The 19,383-nt window shown below is 55.3% G+C and overlaps 2 protein-coding genes across 3 annotated transcripts; one reads left to right on the plus strand and one right to left on the minus strand.

Annotated features, from left to right (window-relative positions):
* The first annotated feature begins 3,597 nt into the window (after positions 1–3,597).
* Positions 3,598–13,878, plus strand: Nherf2 (NHERF family PDZ scaffold protein 2). 2 transcript variants are annotated; one of them, XM_050134926.1, is made up of 7 exons: positions 3,598–3,989; positions 6,243–6,443; positions 11,191–11,370; positions 11,590–11,743; positions 11,808–11,851; positions 12,569–12,631; positions 12,839–13,878. In XM_050134926.1, the coding sequence occupies exons 1-7, from the start codon at positions 3,777–3,779 to the stop codon at positions 12,995–12,997; spliced, it is 1,014 nt and encodes a 337-aa protein (XP_049990883.1). In that variant the 5' UTR covers positions 3,598–3,776; the 3' UTR covers positions 12,998–13,878. The 2 variants fall into 2 exon arrangements, with proteins under 2 accessions (XP_049990883.1, XP_049990891.1); XM_050134934.1 differs by lacking the exons at positions 3,598–3,989; positions 6,243–6,443 and adding an exon at positions 8,608–8,793.
* A 492-nt stretch (positions 13,879–14,370) lies between these two features.
* On the minus strand, positions 14,371–19,039 carry Nthl1 (nth like DNA glycosylase 1). The gene is made up of 4 exons (XM_050137593.1): positions 18,869–19,039; positions 17,938–18,097; positions 14,684–14,789; positions 14,371–14,605 (listed from the first exon to the last, which is right to left on the minus strand). The coding sequence occupies exons 1-4, from the start codon at positions 19,007–19,009 to the stop codon at positions 14,482–14,484; spliced, it is 531 nt and encodes a 176-aa protein (XP_049993550.1). The 5' UTR covers positions 19,010–19,039; the 3' UTR covers positions 14,371–14,481.
* Between the last annotated feature and the right edge of the window lie 344 nt (positions 19,040–19,383).

The following is a 19,383-nucleotide window of genomic DNA, read 5'->3' on the forward strand; positions in this document are numbered from 1 at the left end:
TCTTGAACGTCTCATCCTCCTGACTTCATCTCCCAGAGTCACACTAGGTTTGTGGAGTGGTAGAGATCCAACGTAGGGCTTCCTGCATGACAAGCAAGCCCTCTCCAGCCAAGCTACATTCCTGTATTTGTTTTTGAGACAGGGTCCTCCTGTAGCTTAGGTTGGCCTCTAACCCATGACAACCCTACCTCAGTACCTCAGTACCTCAGCATCCTACCTCAGTACCTCAGCATCCTGCCTACCTCAGTGGCTGGGCTTCCTACCTCAGTACCTCAGTACCTCGGCTTCCTACCTCAGTACCTCAGCGTCCTTCCTACCTCAGCGTCTCAGCGTCCTTTCTACTTCAGTCTCTCGTCTTCCTACCTCAGTGCCTCAGCTTCCTACCTCAGTACCTCAGCATCCTGCCTACCTCAGTGGCTGGGCTTCCTACCTCAGTACCTCAGTGCCTCAGCTTCCTACTTCCGTGCCTCAGTTTCCTACCTTCAGTGCCTCAGTTTCCTACCTTCAGTGCCTCAGTCTCTCGTCTTCCTACCTCAGTGCCTCAGCTTCCTACCTCAGTACTTCAGTATCTTTCTTACCTCAGCATCTCAGCGTCCTTTCTACTTCAGTCTCTCGTCTTCCTACCTCAGTGCCTCAGCTTCCTACCTCAGTATCTTTCTTTTTTTAAATATTTATTTATGTATTATGTATACAATATTCTGTCTGTGTGTATGTCTGCAGGCCAGAAGAGGGTGCCAGACCTCATTACAGATGGTTGTGAGTCACCATGTGGTTGCCGGGAATTGAACTCAGGACCTTTGGAAGAGCAGGCAATGCTCTTAACCACTGAGCCATCTCTCCAGCCCCTCAATATCTTTCTTACCTCAGCATCTCAGCGTCCTTTCTACCTCAGCACCTCAGCGTCCTACCTCAGTGCCTCAGTCTCTCGTCTTCCTACCTCAGTACCTTGGCTTCCATTCAGCCTAATTTTAAAGTCTTTGAGTTTTTTTTAGAATTATTTATTTTTATGTGTGTGAGTGTTTGGCCTCCGTGTATATTCCACTTGCTGGGAGGTCCTGGGAGGGGATGGGACCCCCAAGACTGAAATTATGAATGGTTGCGAGTTGACATTTGGATTTTGGAAGTCAAACTCAGGTCCCTCGTAAGAACAATAAATGCTATAAGGGCTCTTAACTGCCAAGACATCTTTATAGCCCTAAAGTTCCATTTTTTTTTAAAAAAAGATAACTTTCAAAACATTATGTTTGTTCATTTTAAAAGATTTGTTGTTGGGCAATGGTGGTGCACACCTTTAATCCCAGCACTGGGGAGGCAGAGGCAGGTGGATCTCTGTGAGTTTGAGGCCAGCCTGGTCTACAGAGCTAGTTCCAGGGCTACATAGAGAAACAGTGTCTCCAAAAACTGAACTATATATATAACTTGTTGCCAGGTGGTGGTGGTGGTGGTGGTGGTGGCATGTATTTTTTTTTAATGTTTGCGCACCAGAGGATGGCATTGGATCCTTACAGAGGGTTATAAACTGCCATGTGGGTGCTGGGAATCAAATCCTGGTCCTCTGAAAAGCTGAGCCATCTCTCCAGGCCCATCGTTTGTCCTTGTTTTGGACACATGATATCCAGGCTGGCTACAAACTGGTCATCTTCTTGCCTCAGCCTCTGGAGTGTCGGGATTGCAGAGGCGCTGCCTCTGACTGCCTCTTTCCCCTTCTTGTTCCACACTGCTGGCCCAGACTTCCTCTGCGGCTCAAGCACACATCACATCTAAGCTGCTGGCTTGTTACGGTCACCTTCCTCAGGACTTTTCAGCCCTTTGGCGTTGGGAGCTTCTTTGGTACTTCTCTGTGACTACAGTGTGGTATCCCCTCCGGGACCGCATGTTCCTGGTCTGGTTTTGTTCTCCCATCTTCATTCATGGGCTGAGTCCTTGGCAGAAAGCCAGAGAGGGTCCAAGGTTGAGGTGAGAAGTCGCCAGTCCTCCTCAGTTCCTGGTCTAGAGAGCTCCCATCTTGACAGTCTCTTTAGTGTGACCACAAAGCTGCGGTCAGAGGTCGGGGATGTTCCTGGTTGTTGCGGGATAACTTCCAACTTCCACAGAGGCGGGAAATACAGTGAGCACACAGTTTCTACACATTACCTAACAATCTCGGTGGGTAGCAGCATTAGGCTGTGCCCACAGAAACCGGTCCTAAAACAGACGGGCAAATCCGGATAGGCAGGCAGATGGAGATGGCCAGCCAGGCCAGAGTCTATGGCAGCATCCACTAGAATCTGCAGAGAGGGTGGGGGGAAGGGAGCAATAATGCATCCTCAGCCTAAGTGCCTTTCAGGGGTAGCCACTAGGGTGTGGGGACCCAAGGGGCTGCAGCCTAGGATGCTACTCAGAGGCGGGTCCTGGTGCTGTGGTGGAAGTGGAGAGCCAAGGGCTCTCCCCAGCTCAGGACTCTGGAGAGAGGAGAGGGAGAAGGGAACCCTGAGCTAGGGCTGCATCTTCTATCCACATGGGGAATTGTCTGAGCTGGCTGTACCTGACCCAGGAACACCAGGTAAGTGAGGAGCAGTGGGCTGTGGGTGAGCCTGAATCTCAGCTGTCTTCTGTGCCTGAGGAGATACTTCAAGGTCAAAATGCAGTCTCACAGTACTGGGTCCCGGCAGAGGTGCAGAACCTCCCTTCTTCAGGCCTCAGTTTTCTGATCTGTAAAATGGCCTGTTTCCTCTAGGGTTGCTTTGGGGAAACTATATAGGAACGCATAAGCGATTCTCTGAGGGAATTGTCTGCAGGGGTAGCTGGGAACTTATACAATCGTAAAAGTAAGAGTGTCTGGGAGACTCTAGGCCTGGGGACAGGGGATGGGAGACCTACAAGGCTTAACATGGAGCAGCTGATCACCACCTAGAGCTCAGGGGCCAAAGTCTATCCTCAGCACAGTTCACGCCGGGTCAAGAGGAAGGCAGCAAATACCCTCCCATCTCTGCCAGATAAACTCATGTTCCCGAAAAGCAGGGACTATGGAGACAGGATGTTTAGTGGACAAACACTTCCTGGGAGGGGCAAGGGGGGTCACCTAATCACTGGCCCTAAGGGCCTAGGTTACTCTCACGTCTCTTTAAAGTCTTATTTCTGCCTGTTGCACTGAGTTGGGCCGGGACAACTTCAGGGATCTAGATTCAGAGGGCAAAGAAGGAGCAGGCAGAAGTCCGGGAGGGTAGAGGGTGCATTCCGAGGGAGGTGCGGGGGCCCCTGCTCTTTCCCTCTGGTCTCTGACCAGATCCTTTCTCTACGCTCCCCATTTCAGGAACCTCTCTCAGAGTAGGGTACGCAGGTGTCTGAAAGAGTGATTCCTGGAACAGAAGGCAAAGGTGCTGGCGCTACGGAGCGTGGCCAGAATGGGATGAAACAGGAATCCCAAGGACTGGGGGGGGGGGGGGGGGGGGGGGGGGGGGGGGGGGGGGGGGGGAATTGCATGACCGTGCCATCCTCACTCCGTGGTCCTCCAGGGTTTCTGGGCGCGGAGGCAGGGGCCTAGCTAACTAACGGGGCTTGGGCTAGGGCGGGGGCAGCCAGGAGGGCGGGGAAGGGGCGGGCGCGGGGGCGGCGCTGCAGCAGGAGCAGGGGCCAGGGCCAGAGCCAAAGCCGGAGCCCGAGGCGACGCGAGCTGAGCGGGAGCCACCGAGGCCGCTGCCCGATCTCCCACCCTCGCCTCCGCCGCCTCCGCGCTCCAGCCTGCGGGTGGTTGGGAGCCGTGGCCAGTCGCGGCCAGCCAGGGGGCAGCGGGTGCCATGGCCGCGCAGGAGTCGCTGCGGCCCCGCCTGTGTCGCCTGGTACGCGGCGAGCAAGGCTACGGCTTCCACCTGCATGGCGAGAAGGGTCGCCGCGGCCAGTTCATCCGGCGCGTGGAGCCAGGCTCCCCAGCCGAGGCCGCCGCGCTGCGCGCCGGGGACCGCCTGGTTGAGGTCAACGGCGTCAACGTAGAGGGCGAGACGCATCACCAGGTGGGTCCCCGCGCTGCGCCCCGCCCCCGGCTCCCTCCTGGGGGCGCGTCCCTGCAGCGCCGGCTAAGATGCCAACGACCCCCCCCCTTCTGCGTGCTACATGGTGGGACCCGGCAAGGGTCGCACAGGGGCCTGCTTGGGCTCGGTGTCGAGGTGTGGGACGTGGCCCGCCAGCTGGCCTCCTGGTGAGGAAGCTCGGTCCTGCACTAGCGGGGGGAGGGAGGACATCCTGGTAGGGAGGGGCCGCACTGCGGCTACTCTGGCCAGGGCCCTGGCTGCTTCTGCTAGTTTTGGCCTCTGTGTGCCATGGAGGGGGAGGAGGTGGCTAAGGCACCTTGTGGCCTTGTGGTACAGATGCTTTTCTGTCAATGTGTGACTGCGTGTGTGTGTGGGGTGTGTGTGTGTGTGTGTGTGGGCTTGCAGGTCTCTCTGGGGTCATCCATATGAGCACACTACCCAACTGTTCCAGGAGAGGGTGAAAGCATACTTGTGTCAGCGCTGGAATGTGTGTCTAGGGTTGTGTGGACACTTCAAGCATGTGTGCCGGCCGTGTGTGTGTGTGTGTCTGCATGCCTGGTTATACTAGTACTTCTCATGGACCAGTATGTCTGGATCTGGCCGAGTCAGCTCTAGGGGTAGCATCTTCTTTGGTCTCAGAAGAAACCTCCTCCTGAGAGGCTGCCTGGCTCTGTAGAGGTCACTGTCCAGGTCTTGCCTCCGGGAGCTAAAAGAAGGCTGTTTTCTCTGCAGGTTTTACCTACCCCTGGGGTGTCTGTATCCCACTGAGGGGTAGACGCACCTTAGACCTTGGCAAGGGTCCAGCTTCCCTCCACCTTTTCTGTTTTGAATTCCCCAGTACCAAGCATGTCCATGACTTACTTGTGGGCCTGGAGAAAGCAGGGTGGTTCTTGCTGGGCCACGAGTTGAATTCCTGTCTCCTCCACCAAGCCTGCTTTCTACCTACAGTGACCACTGGATTTGGTTGTGTGCTAAAGAGACTGGAATAGAGCCCAAAGGTTGGCGCACAAAGCAAGGGAGAGGCCGGCAGAGTTGGTGTCACCTGCCTCTAGCAGTTCCTGGAATCCACCTGTTTACCCCAGGTTTCTGGGGTGCTAGTCTCAAAAGATTGTCACACGGAGCCACGCTAGACACCTTCTACCGCTCAGGAAGACAGGAAGTAAAACCACGACTCCATTTTACTGACAGATAGTGGGTGACTGGCTTGGTTCCCATTCCAGAAGCGTCAGGGTGCTGGGATCCTTCTGCTCTGTCCTGGGGAGAGAGGACATCCCTGACAGAACAGGTGAAGATGGCCTTGGGTCTGACTTTCCTACCCCTCCATGATAGCAGATACTAAGTGAAATAATGATGAGGACCCTGTCTTCTCACCCCCTCAGGCTGCGGGGGTGCTCGTTGTTAACACTTCCTGCTCTTCAGATGTCCAGTGGGCATGTCTCCCTTTGAACTCATGTTAACATCCTGCATGCCCCATGGTGGCCCACACGCTGTCTGCACTTCACAGGCGCCCATCCAGACACACAGATGGCTGTAAAGTCACACCTCTTCCCCCGCTGTACCTGCTACTGTTTGCCTCACCTGCTGGAGCCCAGTCCTGCTTCCTTGAAGCTACCAGCACCCTAGTAGAAGCCCGAGGTCTTCACCTCTTTGCGGGTCCAGCAGGAATGGTTTTCTGGTCCTGGTCTGGAGGCAAATTGGAGTTCGAGATCTTTCTGGGTGTTAGAGTCACACTGCATCTCAGAGAAAGAAATTGGCCCAAATACTCACATTGGGGCCAACTCTATCCTACACCTAGACCAAAAGACAGACCTTAAAATACACACACACATACACGCACACACCCGAAAGCACACAATACAGATAAGCACACACATGCAGATAAGCATGTACACACATATGCATAGACTAGACTCAAACCCTGAAGCTCAGCTGAGCAGTTTCTGACACTCCCGTCTGGCTGCTCTTGGCTGCTCCTTCCTGTCCTTACCTGTGCTGAATGCAAGGCCACAAGAGGATACCGAAGTACTTGCAGCCCTGGCTCTAGCTCCAGGGAGAAGAGGGGAGGGAGCTACTGGAAACTGGGGGTGGGGGGTGGAGCTCGCAGGCCTCTCAGTCCAGCTACCCACCCCTGGCCTGCTGTCTGTGAGCCTTGCCTAGCCGGGAGTGGTGCCCTTTCTTCCATGTGCTGCCCCGGGTGTTGGCGGCTGAGCTGGTCCCGCTACCCACCCATTCCAGGTGGTACAGAGGATCAAGGCTGTGGAGGGGCAGACTCGGCTGCTCGTGGTGGACAAGGAGACAGATGAGGAGCTCAGCAGGCGGCAGCTGACCTGCACCGAGGAGATGGCCCATCGAGGCCTTCCACCAGTCCACAACCCCTGGGAACCAAAGCACGACTGGGCACGCTCGGGCAGCCTTGGCTCTGACACTGGCCAGAAGGTATGGTGGGCTATGTGTGTGGGGACAATGAGCCTTTTCCAGAACTGCCATCACTGCCTCTGATAAAATCTTCAATTTGATCACCTTTGATCATCCCAGGGCCCTTTCCCTACCGCAGTAACCACTCTATGCCCCTGGTGACCGCTGTGGCTACCCTTTCTGTCTTTGTTCCCTCTACTTCAGGTTCCATTGACTGAGGAGCCTTGGGTGGAGCTGCTGGGACACTAAGGCACCGAGTGTCTGTTAGATATCTGTTGTCCTGGGCTCTGTCCATGTATCTGTCTAAGCCATCCATGTGCTCCAAAGGCCTTGGGTGGATTAGATCCTGCTATAGTGGGACAGAGGGTTCCAGGGAAATGGGAACGAGGACAGGGGCTGGCACCCAGGTGAGCTGTATGTGGGTCCTTATAAAGGGTTTCTGGGATGAGTCTTTCCCTTGACTTTCCTCCCCTAAGGAACCCCTGTGTGCTGTCCTGGGTAGCACCTCCCCCTTGTCTCCTTCCAGGATAGGTGACCTGGAAGAAACAAGGGAAGATCTGTTCCCCCTTCCCAGTAGCCACCTAGGCAGGACCTGGGGCTGGAGGAAGGGCCCCAGGTTGTTTGTTCTGCTTCTTGGAGGGCCTGGTGTTATTGTCTCTTTTTAATCTCCACTTCCAGCTCTGAGAGCCATTGGCTGAGGGTGGCTGGAGGCCTCCCCCAGTGTCTCCACTTTAGCTGGTTGGGTCTGTGCTGATCCCTATGGGACCTGTCTGGAGGTCGAGAGATGGCATTCCCAGTGGTGAGGCCAACCTGGGCAAAGGTGTCTGCTTTGAGCCTGTTGGTGTTTCTTTCTGAGAGACCTGAGGGCTAAGCCCTGGGATCTAGATTCTTCCCTCTGGCTGTTTAAGATCAGGAGTCTTTAGAAGGAATCTTGAGGGAACAAGATGGTGCCAGGCCCACCTTCCTCTGTCTGAGGACTAAGAGCCTCCCTTTTTCCCAAGCACCCATTTCTCCTTCTTAGGAAGAAGATCCCTCCTCCCCCATGTCCATTCATTTAGATGAAAACAGCCCTGGTCACCTTCCTGTGGAAAAATCCACCCTGGGACCTTATCTGGAGATGGGGTGGCCCAGGCCCCTTGACTGTGGGTGGATCCTTCCCTGCCATTGCTATTTCAGGCTTGGAGGGGCTGCAGGAAGCCTTAGGAGGGGGCTTCCTCTGGGCGTATTTTTAGAGGAACAAAAGGGGGTACAATGGGCCTGTCCTATTGTAGATGGGTCCGATCTAGGGACAAGGACTCGAGGAGGTATAGGAGCCCAAGGGACAGTCTTCCCGTGGACGAGAAATGGGAGCCTCTTATGATTCCTACAAACCAGGCTTAAGATAGCCTGCCTCAGGCTGGGTGTGGGAGCCTCAGATGATGGGGGGATTGGGGACTGGACAGACTGGTGAGGCATGTGTACCTCTGCTCTGTGGTGGCAGTGTTGGGGTGTCCTCTAGGGGCCCCCGTTGGAGGTTAGAGCTTTCTCATCCATCCTGAACTTGTGTCTCTTGTCCCAGCCTGCAGGATAGGGGAGGTGAGACAGGGGAGAATACTGATATGGTCTGCCCCTCCCTTTGGGGGCGGGAAGGCCTAGTCAGTGGTGACTCAGCCCAGGCCATTCAGGGCTGGGGGTGGCTGCAGCTGCAGTGAGCTGATTCTAGCAGTGATGACAGGGACAGCCCCCAAACAGACCTAGCAGCTAGCAGTGCCAGGGATAGGGAGGTGGTGATAGACCATGCCTTTCCACCCCCTCGGTCCTACCGTGTCTGCACCTCCTGGAGGACTTGGGGACTGAGTCGGGGATGGTGTAACTCTACAGGTAGTGGGTTTGCTGTATAGGATGCTGTGGCGCAAAATGACAGCAGCCAAGCTTTTGGGACTCCCCTGGTGCCTCTGTCCTCTTTTCCCTCCCCCAGCTACTGTCTTCTGTTCTCTAGCCAAGGTCCCCTCCCTTGACTCCCTGTCTCCACTGCTCTGGGTCCTGAAGCAGGGCAGGGCCTCCCAGCAGCTTCCTTCCTTCCTTTCTTAGGACGGAAACCCAGCTGGGTGTGGGGGGCGCCGGACAGGGGAGGGGGTTCAGTCACCACCCTGCTACCCAAAGTGAGTCAGCCCCTATGTCCCCACCCATCCCCAGGGAACCTGGGCCACAGCGGGAGGTAGATAAGTGGGGTGGCAGTCTCTGCTGGCCCAAGAGCTGGGGCCACTCCAGGCTGGGTCACTCGCTGCTTGCCATTCCTAGCTCACCGCTCATGGCTCGCTCCAGGAATACCATGATGCCTGCCTCAGCCCCAGGAGCTCCTCCACAGAACTTCCATCGGGGGCTTGTTCAGGTCAGGTCAGGTGGAGTGGGGGCAGAGCCGGACTGCCAGGACCCCAGCCTTAGCTCAGTCTCTGGGAAGGGACAGGGAACTTGGGGATGTTTGTGCCTGCAAGATGGACCCCAAGCAACAATGGGGGCCTTTCTCTACTGGGGCTGGTGAGTCATTATCTGGTGGGGGGGGGCAGAGCCTGGCTCCTAGGGCACCCCCATATCAGCCTTTGTTTGGCTATAGGCTCAGCAGGGGTACTGGGGCTTGCCCAGCTCTATGGCTCTGTGTCTCAGAGCCCGTGGGAGCCAGAGGGCCTGTCTGAAGAAGGCAGGAAGTGTGCTCACAGCTAGGGCTGGGAGGAAGAATTCCAGCAATGCACCCCTCCCACTGCTCGTGGGGGCACCCTACCCCCACTTGCTTGTCCCCCTCTACCCCATGGGCTTGAGGGTGTGTTGCAGTTCTTATACTTGAGGGTCTTCTGCCAGGCCTGGCGCTGCTTGGGCTCTGCTTGTGGCCAGAGACCGTTTAGAGATCTTTCAGCCCGTGCTGAGAGGAAACTGGTCTGACTTGTGGCTGGGGGTTGGTCAGAACAGCCCCTAGTTCCATGATCACAATAGCTTGCCAAGACCTACTTCCCATTGGGGAGCCCCAAGAAACCCTGCCTTGCAGGCTACCACAGAGGCCGTGGGAAGAGGCCACAGGGACCAGTGCCATGGGCATAACTTGCATGTGTGGGCGGCTGTGTGTGTCTGTGTTGCTTGTTTATAAGTATAAGCTTGGATGTCTTGTCTCTCTGGCCACATGATGTGGGCCTGCCTCCTAGGACATGACATCGTGCCAGGAGTGGCCACACAGTCCCTCGCACTGTGTTGATGCTCTCCGCTCCAGTCTCTCTTCCCCTGTGAACTAGTCTCTGGCTGTCCCAGGGTGCTTTAACAGGTCCCTCTGTCAGGGGCCATCAGGGCCTTGCCCCAAAGCCCTTGTACATTCAGCTGTGTCCGCTGACAGATCTATGCAGTGGGGCTCTGAAGATCTCGGAGGCCTTATAACCCTGAATTCAGCCAACATTATCCTGCCGAGCCCCCAGGGGACTAGAGAACATTTAACCTCTGTGATTCTTAGGTGTAATGAGGCAGATGGTGGCTGTGCAGCAAGGGGTCCCAGGAGACTCCAGCTGGGCTTTGGGGTCAAGGAAGGGGTCCTGAGTGCAGGCTAGACAAAGAGGGGGTGTCCAGGTTGAGGGGACATCCCAGAATTCTAAAGCCAGGAGTAGCCCTGCATAGAAGGATGTACTTACTCCTGCGGCTGGCTGCTACCCAGGGACACGACCAACACCACATTTAGGGTTTGGAGCTAGGCATGGTGGCATATGCCTGTAATTCTGGAACTCAGAAGCTAAAACAAAAGATGACTTTGAGTTTGAGGCTAGTCTGGGTTACATCGTGGGACCTTCTCACCAGAACACTAAAAAGGGAGGTATAGTGGGCAGCTGGAATAGTCAGAGGTATTCTGGGTTAGGGGAGACAGGTGCCTGGGATTTATAGCTCTGCTGTGAGGCCTGAAGGACCCTGCTCTGTGGTCTCTTAGACAGCAGGGGCAGGGGTAGTGGTGGACGGGGAGGGAAGTACCCCCAGTCAGCACATTGTCACCTGCACACACACCTAGAAACCTGAGCTGCCACCTGACTGCCCACCCCGGCCACTGGCCCTGTGTAATTGGGCACCGGCAGCCGCTGGCCATTCAGCAACTGTCTCTGGCTTGGCCCCTGGCTGGGGTAGGGGGTCAAAAGGCTGGCCCCTGCCTGATAGCTTCCTGGCCCAGAGATCTTCTGCAGGATGCCAGAGGTAAATCAAGGCAGTCTGGGGCAGTGGTGGGGGCTCCCTGTGGGTACCACGAGCCCTTCCGTGTTGTGGGCTAGGAAGCATTGAAGCCTCTTTTTCCTGGGCCCATGAGGTGGGGGCAGTGGTTCCAGTTAGTGTTGGAATTCAAAAGCAAGCAGCTGCCACACAGCCCAGGAAGCCTCTTGGTGGCCTTCGGGAGAAAACAAAGCTGCTCAGGCCTCCAAGGCACCAGCCCTAGGGAAGGGAGGCAGAGGAGGAGGGGGAGGTGCAGCCTGAAGGCACAGTCTTGCTCCTGTGATGGGGGCCCGGTATCCCATCTGGTTCCTCAAGCTGTGCTGTGACCCCTGTGAATTCTTCCATGGTTTCTCAGCAACTATCTCACTAGAGGTTTACATGTTTGGCAATAGGCTTTGTCACTAAACCCCCACACAACTAAAGCTATATTACAGACTGCTTACTAAGCTCCTTGGTCATGGGGCACATAGAGTATCTATCAGTGAAACCTGGGGTTGGTTCCTGAGAGCACCGGGCTGGGAGGCTGGGGCAGAGCCTGATGTCACCTCCTATGTGTCTACAGGATGTCAATGGGCCCCCAAGGGAGCTGCGTCCCCGGCTCTGCCACTTGCGAAAGGGACCCCAAGGCTACGGGTTCAACCTGCATAGTGACAAGTCCCGCCCTGGTCAGTACATCCGCTCTGTGGACCCGGGCTCGCCTGCTTCCCACTCTGGCCTCCGTGCCCAGGACCGGCTCATTGAGGTACCCTGGGTTGCTGTGTATTTGTGTGTCCCCGAGTGTCCACGTCTGGGCTCTGGGTCCCTGCAGGAGGAGGGGAGATGCAGGGAACTTGAGCTGGCACCTCCTCTTGCTGCCTCGGCTGGTGGTGGCTTCGATGAATATTTGATGGCACACCTGGCTGGGTGGCATTGGGCCGACTGGGCCCCTCAGGCCTTTCTGACCCTGTGTGGGTGGTGGCAGGTGAATGGGCAGAATGTGGAGGGGCTGCGCCATGCTGAAGTTGTTGCCAGAATCAAGGCCCGGGAGGATGAGGCCCGGTTGCTGGTGGTAGATCCAGAGACTGATGAACACTTCAAGCGGTTGCGGGTCATACCCACTGAGGAGCATGTGGAAGGTAGGCTACTACCTTAGGGGCACAGGGTAGGCTCAATGCAGTCACTAACGTGCTGTCCCCACAGGTCCACTGCCATCACCAGTCACAAACGGGACCAGTCCTGCCCAGGTGAGAGGGTGGGCCCATGCAACCCCAAGTGTGCCTCCACCTCCGCATCCCCAGACATGATAAAGGGTGTGTGTCCTGGAGAGCTCTGCCCTTGAGGATGTACAGTTGTGAAACCTATCTGACTGGTCACCTCAGAAATACCACTGTGCTAGCCAGTCATGATGGTATATACCATCAATCCCTGCACTTGCGAGTTTTGAGGTCAGCCTGCTCCACATGGCAAGTTCCAGGATAGCCAGGGCTACATAGAGACTTTGTCTCAAAACAAACACCCACTGTGGATCCTATATGGGGTCAGTGCTGGGGCTCACACAGGGTGGGAGGGCACCTTGGGCCCTAGGCCACCCTTCCATGCTTTGTTCCAACGTGACTGAGTCGTCTTCAGTTCTGACCTTGGGACGCTGGCCCTAGCTTGACATCAGGTGACACTCACATAGCTAATTCCCATTGCCGCAGCTGCTCTTCCCCATCATGGCTGGCCAGATCGGGCTCATCTGTTCGCTGTGAGGCACCAGTTACGCTCTGGCCCAGGCAGCGGGAGATGTGTGATGCTCACTGCTGAACAAGGGACAGATGAGATGCAGCTGTGCTGTGCTCAAAGTGAACCGTGCCTGCACGTGTGTGCATGAGAGCGTGTGCATGTGAGCACGTGTGCAGATCTAGGTGCACCAGGATGGGGACGCTGAAACCACAACCTACCCTTGGTTTCCTACCCAGCTCAATGGTGGCTCCATGTGCTCATCCCGAAGTGACCTGCCAGGCTCAGAGAAGGACAATGAGGTAACTCTGCTGCGGTGTTCACACGTGGGGTTTCAGAGGCTTAGGAGTTAATCTCTGTGGAAATACCTACCAGGACAGTGGTACTACTGTTTCCAAGAACCCTCTTGGGCTGGCTGTCCTAGGCCTTGAGGTGGCCTCTGGTGTAAGTTCCTTGGGGAGGCAGCTGCCAGGGATATGGCTCACTGTCTGCACCTTACCTGTACCCAGGATGGCAATGCCTGGAAGCGAGACCCTTTCCAGGAGAGTGGCCTCCACCTGAGTCCCACAGCAGCTGAAGCCAAGGAGAAGGCTCGAGCTACCCGGGTCAACAAGCGGGCACCACAGATGGACTGGAACCGGAAGCGAGAGATCTTCAGCAACTTCTGAGCCCCTCTCTGCCTGTCCAGGGGCCCCAGGGTCTCTTCCTGCACGGACCTTGGGCCTTTCCAGAGCTCCCCAAGCCTCAGCAGACTGGACCCATGACCCCATGAACCCTTGTCTTGTCCACTGGGTGCTGCGGCTGTCATAGTGAGATGAGGGAAGAGAGAAACCCAGAAATGTGTGAGAGAGACAGAGACAGACAGACAGGCAGAAAGACTGACAGAGAGACAGAGACACAGTGAGAAAGGGAGGAGCTATGAATGGTGGTTTGCCAAGGGCCTTTGCTGTTTGCCTCGGGCCTGCTGACTGAAAGGAATTCATGTTTTCGCTTTTTTTCCTGAAAGGTCTCCAGCTCCACATGTTTCTAGTTAATAGTGGAGCCCCCCTCCCCCACCCTCTTGGGACTCACTCTCTAAATAATTGCAATAAAACGAACCTTTCTCTGCAAACCCTTTCTTACCCACCCTGTCAGCAGCACCATCCAGAGCAGAGGCCAGGGACTCCAGGGGGACAGATAGCCAGGGGCAGGCCCGCGGGGCCAGCTGTGTCTGTAGGAGCTTCCCTAGTGAGGGATGGTCCCCGGGCCAGGCCTCTCTCCTCTGCCTGGCTACTCCTGCGCTGCCTCCCACGTGCCGGGTTCTGGAATGCAAAGTCTCGGTTCTCTGAGGGACCAGGGATGGCGGTTCCCTGTCTGCGAGAGGGGAGCTCCGGACCACCCACCCCTGTCCTGCTCTGCAGCCCGGACCCCGGAGATGGTGGGCCTGGCCCTTGCCCTCTGCCCTTTCCTCAGTGCTTTCAATGCCCAGACTCACTCATTGGCACCGCAATCTGCCTCGTAAGCCATAGCGCACGTGCGCACCCTCAAATTAAACAGGCCTTGCCTTGGACTCTGGCGCCTGTGTCTTTTCTGAGTCTTCAGTTGAGGGGCAGGGCCCCTTCCAAAAGACCCTTAGGTGAGGAATGACACCATCCTCTCCTCCTTCAAGACCTGTCCTGTTAAGCCTGCATCCAGCAGCCCAGAGTCTAGGTCTCTAGAGTTCTGTTAACATGGGGGTGGGTTCCTGGCACAGGCTGAGCACAAGTTCAGAAGCTAGAAGGTTCAGGGAAGTGCTGGGGCTGCAGGACAGAGTGTGAGAGTTCACAAGGACACCCCCCACCCCCTGCAGGCTTCCCAGCAGCTGGCTGCAGCTGGCTCTGTTTCCTCCCTCCTGGGTTTACACTCCCCATGCTCTTCCCTCCCTCCCTCCCCCACTCCCCAGGATACACTATGTCCCCACACAGCCTCCCAGGCAGTCCTGCCCCTGACTTGTGAATGCCGTGCACACACCGCGTTCATGCTTGTGCTTCTTGGCCCGATCCTAAATCAACTGCGCTAGAGGTCAAGTGTGAATAACCTCCCAGCTTTATTACACGCCCTGCAGACCCCCAAACTTCACCCGCCCCACACACAAAGGCACTTCACAGACACTGGCCAGAGGAAGCCCTGGGACTCAAAGGTTCTGGGCAGCAGGACACAGGGCCCGGTTGAGGCAGGCCTGGCATTGAGGATGGACAGGAAGGCAAATCTGTTGGCCGAAGCCCACCAGCAGTCCATTGATCTCACTCCACAGCCCCCTGTGAGGGTTAGAGACAGGTCAGTGTGGCAGTCGGCAGGGCCACTCCCTCCTCCAGCCTCATCCAGCTATACTGTACCTGGGTAGCCACTCCTCCAAGGCTGTGCGCGTCGCCTCTGGGGTCTTGGTCACCTTCTTGGTCCACCTCAGTCGGTTGGCGATTCTGTGTACATGTGTGTCCACCGCTGCTTGGGGACAGGGCAGGGTGAACAAGGGCATTCTGCCAGCTGGACTGTACCCCGTCCCTATCTCCAGTCCTAAGCAAGAGCCCAGGGCCTCTCTCACTTGGACCTCTAAACAAGATGGATGGAGCCTTAAAGAAGGAAGTGCATCAGTAGAGCTGGCTGAGTCTGAGCCATCAACCTGGGGTGCAGGCAGCTTTTTTTTTTTTTTTTTTTTTTTTTTTTTTTTTTTTTTTTTTTTNTTTTTTTTTTTTTTTTTTGAGACAGGGTCTCTTCATGGCCCCAACTATCCTGGAACTCACTATGTAGACCCAGGTTGCCTCAAACTCTGAGATATACACTTGCCTCTGCCTCCTGAGGGCTGGGATTAAAGGCTTGCAGGTGGATCTCTCTGTTCAAAGCCCAGCCTGTTCTACAAAGGCCAGGGCTACACAGAGAAACCCTGTTTCAAAACAAAACAGTCAAGAGTGTGAGGCAGCAGGTAGGTGACACACACCTTTAATCCCAGGACTGGATTTCTGTGAGTTCGAGGCCAGCCTGGTCTACAGAACAAGTATCAGGCAGCCAGAGCTACACAGAGAAGTCCTGTTTCAAAAAACCAAAAACCAAGCCACACCAAACCAACAGCAACCAAACCAACAGTGTGAGGCAGGCGTAGTGGTTCCTATCTGTAACCCAGCACTTGAAAGGTTGAAGTAGAATTGCTCTGAGTTCAAGGGTAGCTTGGGCTACAGAGAAGACTCTCTTACAAAAATGCAACTCCCTATCCTGGGAAAAACAAAAAACCCAACCCCTAAAGTGTGTACTCTTGATCCAAAGCCCCTTCAAGAATGGGGCCTGGATCAGGGAGGGTCTTGCTTGGCCTCCTCTGCCATCTTCTGGGGTCCTAAGCACCCCCACCAGCCCATCCACTAGATGTGAGCACCGGGCTGGGTGGCAGCAGCTCGGCCCAGGGGGCTGGCCTGAGGTCACTGTCACAGAGCTGCCTGGCACCTGCTACTACAGCTCTTGGGGACAGAGTGGAGAGCAGGGTCAGGCTGGATCTAGCTGCGCTCCTATCAGCTGCCCATTGCAGGGATTCAGCCTTATCCCTTCGCTGGGGCTGCCTGCCAAGCCACCCAGTCAACTGCAGTGCCTGCCCTGCCTTTCCCAAGGTTTGTCAAACATTAGCCAGTCTCCAAGTCCTGACTTGCTTACTGCCTGGGAAAAGGCTTGGGTGCAGGCTGGGGGGAGGGGGGGTGCGGAGTCACATGATGGAAGCTTTAAGCCTCAGTTTCCTTCTCTGTAAGTAACATATTACTCAGAACCCCAGAGGCCCAATCCAGGACCAAGTCATGTATGAGCCTCCTACGCTGGGCGGAGGGGCTTCCGACACATTTGTGTTGTTAAGGAGGGCGATTAGGTCACTGGCTGTGAACTCAAGTTCAGAAAGGTCAAGTATGTGACCTAAGGTCACCCAGCTGCAAGGGTCAGAGTGCCACAGTTCTAGCTTTTCAGTGGAGGGGGTATCTTTTCTCCCTGGCAGGCAACCCTGGGGTCTCACTGAAGGTAACCAGGCCCTCAGACTACAGAGAAGTGGGTGGCGTTCAGATACTGCCCTGTCCGCTGGAAGCACAGTTCCCTGAAGGGCCCTTCCCCCACACAGCCACCCACCACAGCTCCCAGGACACAGCCAGCTGAGGACAGAGGACAGATAAGCTCAAGTGTCGACTAAGAGGCTGCTGCCTAGGTGGGAGGCCTCGCCCACTTCCTCCTGTCAGGCTCTTCCAAGGTTTGCTGTTCTCCAGGCTCAACAGGTGGTCACCAGCTCCTAGTCAAAGTCCTGGGCCCCTAGCTGCCCTCTACCCAGTGGGCAGGGCTACCACGCCACAGGTTTAGAGATGGGCTGAAGGAACACATCCACCAGGCACATGCAGGAGCCAGGGGTTGGGGGCCCAGAGAGAAGTCAGGGCTGAATCTTGGTTTCTGTGTGACCACAGGAACCCCGACCACTCTGGACAAAGTTCTGAGAAGGCAGCATGTCTGTCCCTGCCCCAGGGAGTATGTCTTCAACCTAGCTACGCAGAGGTGCTTCAAATGCTAGACAATGATAATCCAGAAATGACCCTCCTCCTCCTCCTCCACCACCGCCTCAGCCTCTGCCTCGATTTGCCGCCCCCATTCTAGAGTTTCCTGTTTTGTTTCCCAGCTTTATGTCTGCTATTCCTTCTGCCTGGGACATACTTGTACCTCCTGGCCTGGCTAACTCACCAGAAGCTCTAAACTGGAGCGTAACTTCAGAAAGATTTCCTGGAGTTTGGCACAGTGGTGCATGATTATTATCCCAGGATTTAAGAAACCGAGGTAGGCGCTGAGAGTGGTGGAGCACGCCTTTAATCCCAGCACTCAGGAGGCAGAGGCAGGAGGATCTCTGTAAGTTTGAGGCCAGCCTGGTCTACAGAGTGAGTTCCAGGACAGCCAGGGCCACACAGAAAGCCCCTGCCTAGAAAAACCAAAACCAAAAACCAAACCAAAATTCAAACAAACAAACCAAAATAAAAAACCAAACCAAAACAGACAATAACAACAGCAATGAATACAAAAGGCTCCCCAGATCCCTTGAGCCCAGGTCAGGTTCCCCGGGGCTGTCACACTACCCAACCACCGAGAAGCCTCCTCCCCACAGGTGAAACACTCTCCACTGACTCTGCAGTATGTGGCAACCGCATGGCTTCCAGGTCCCTCAGAGACCAGCAAGTGTGAGAGTTCTTGTCATCAGTGTCCTGCTGAGAGCAGGCTGGTTTGCTCAGCACTGAGAACACCCTTTTTTTTTTTTTAAATACTTCTTAGTCTTTTGGCTTTTTTCTTTTTCTTTTTTCAAAGATTTATTTATTAATTATGTATACAGCATTCTACTTGCATGTGTCCCTGCAGGCCAGAAGAGGGCACTAGATCTCATTACAGATGGCTGTGAGCCATCATGTGGTTGCTGGGAATTGAACTCAGAACCTCTGGAAGAAGAGTCAGTGCTCTTAACCTCTGAGCCATATCTCCAGCCCCTGAGAACACCCTTTTGATATTCTGGTTTAACTAAAAAAAAATTGGGGAACCCCCAACAGAGGCAAGCAAGCTCAGAGTTAACTTCTCCCTCTGTGAGGCACAAGCCACTCACCTATGCCTGATACAGTCCCCCAGGCCACAGCCATGGCCAAATGTGCCATCTTGGGTCCAACACCTGGCAAGGCTACTAGCTCTGCCACGGACGCAGGGATGTCCCCTTCATAGCGCTGCTGCAGGATGGCGGTTGTCTGCTTGATGAACTTGACCTTGTTCTGAAAGATAGTGTGGGTCAGCCTTGGGGTGAGGCACAGCTTAATCGGGGAGGACCCATGGGTACCCAGAGTTGCCCAACACTTGCCCTTGTCCCATGTAGAGATATCTACCTGCCCCACCTCTCCAGGAGGTGAGGAACCAAAAGCAGCAAAGAGGGCTGAAGGAGCCCCTAGTAGGGCTCCAGCACATGCCTAGAACTTCCTCCCATTCATGTGAGCCAATGACATGTGTGGGAACCAGCTTGGGTCCCCTGCCTCAGCATTCTCTCCCTAGGACCTAGATTCAGTAGCACCTGGACCTTCAGGAAGGAAGGCTGGAGTCTGGGGCTCCCCCAAGCAACTACCAGACCAGCTGGGTGGTTCCCATCCTGTGCTTGAGTGGAGAGGGCTATTTAAAACCAATCTGATAGACGTGGCCCACATGGTGCCAAGGGGAAGCAGCCCCACCCACGGAGCTGCTTTCAACAGATCCACCCACCACCCTGGGTTCTGTGAAGTAGGGGGGGCAGCCTCTTTGGAGTGGTGCACTGCAGGGAGCCCAGGAGGGGAAGGGGAGAAGGGCAAGGGCAGGCAGCTAGGTGGGAGGATAGAGGAATGTAGAGATGTAAACAGGAAAATCCCAAAAGCCTCAGGGACTGGGAACTAGCCCCACGGTATAGACTCCTGGCAGGGCAGAAGCACGAAAGGCCTCTGTAGTCAGAAATGGCCTGTCCGCCATCTCTGGACCACTGCCCCCTCGTGGCTCTGCTGCCAAGCATACATAAGGCTTACCCTCCAGAAGCCCACAGGGTAGATGAGCCTGCCCAGCATGTCGTCTTCCATCTGCAGGATGTTTTCCACGGTCAAGCCCCGGGCCCGTAGGCGCTGCATGGCACCCGCTGTTACCTGGTCTTTGGTCTGGCTGGAGAGCATCAGCGATAGGAGTACCTGGTATCTCTGCACCTGCTTGTGCAACAACAGGGGCCAGGATGGAGACGGATCTGAGTCAAGTCCCTGATCCATCTCTACTTGGTATCTTAGACCTCTTACCCATCAGGGATAGCAGGGTCTGTCTTGTCACACCTACGTGGACTAATCACCTGCCTCTATAGAGGAGTGTGCAGCCCCAGTGAATGACTTGGAATCATCCCTAGTACAGAGTCGATACCAGACAACCACTGGCTACTGTTGTTACTATTATTACTCGGTCAACGTTAACACTATTCATTTTAGAGACAAGAAGGCCCAGAGATAGAAGTATTCAAGTCATCCAGCAGAGAAGGTGATTAGAGCTAAGACTAGTCTAT

Source organism: Alexandromys fortis, unplaced genomic scaffold (genome assembly GCF_014885135.2).
Source record: "Alexandromys fortis isolate MF-2015 unplaced genomic scaffold, M_Fortis_MF-2015_v1.1 scaffold_29, whole genome shotgun sequence".
Classification (NCBI taxonomy): Eukaryota; Metazoa; Chordata; class Mammalia; order Rodentia; family Cricetidae; genus Alexandromys; species Alexandromys fortis.

Bases quoted from the DNA above. Each gene is read 5' to 3' on its own strand.
- Nherf2 (XM_050134926.1), top strand. From the start codon at position 3,777: ATGGCCGCGCAGGAGTCGCTGCGGCCCCGCCTGTGTCGCCTGGTACGC. The intron at 3,990-6,242 runs GTGGGTCCCCGC...CACCCATTCCAG, and splicing joins AGGGCGAGACGCATCACCAG to GTGGTACAGAGGATCAAGGC. The intron at 11,852-12,568 runs GTGAGAGGGTGG...TTTCCTACCCAG, and splicing joins ACGGGACCAGTCCTGCCCAG to CTCAATGGTGGCTCCATGTG.
- Nthl1 (XM_050137593.1), bottom strand. From the start codon at position 19,009: ATGCTCTCCAGCCAGACCAAAGACCAGGTAACAGCGGGTGCCATGCAG. The intron at 14,790-17,937 runs GTGAGTGGCTTG...GTCCCCAAGCAG, and splicing joins GGGGACTGTATCAGGCATAG to CGGTGGACACACATGTACAC. The intron at 14,606-14,683 runs GTACAGTATAGC...TAACCCTCACAG, and splicing joins TTGGAGGAGTGGCTACCCAG to GGGGCTGTGGAGTGAGATCA.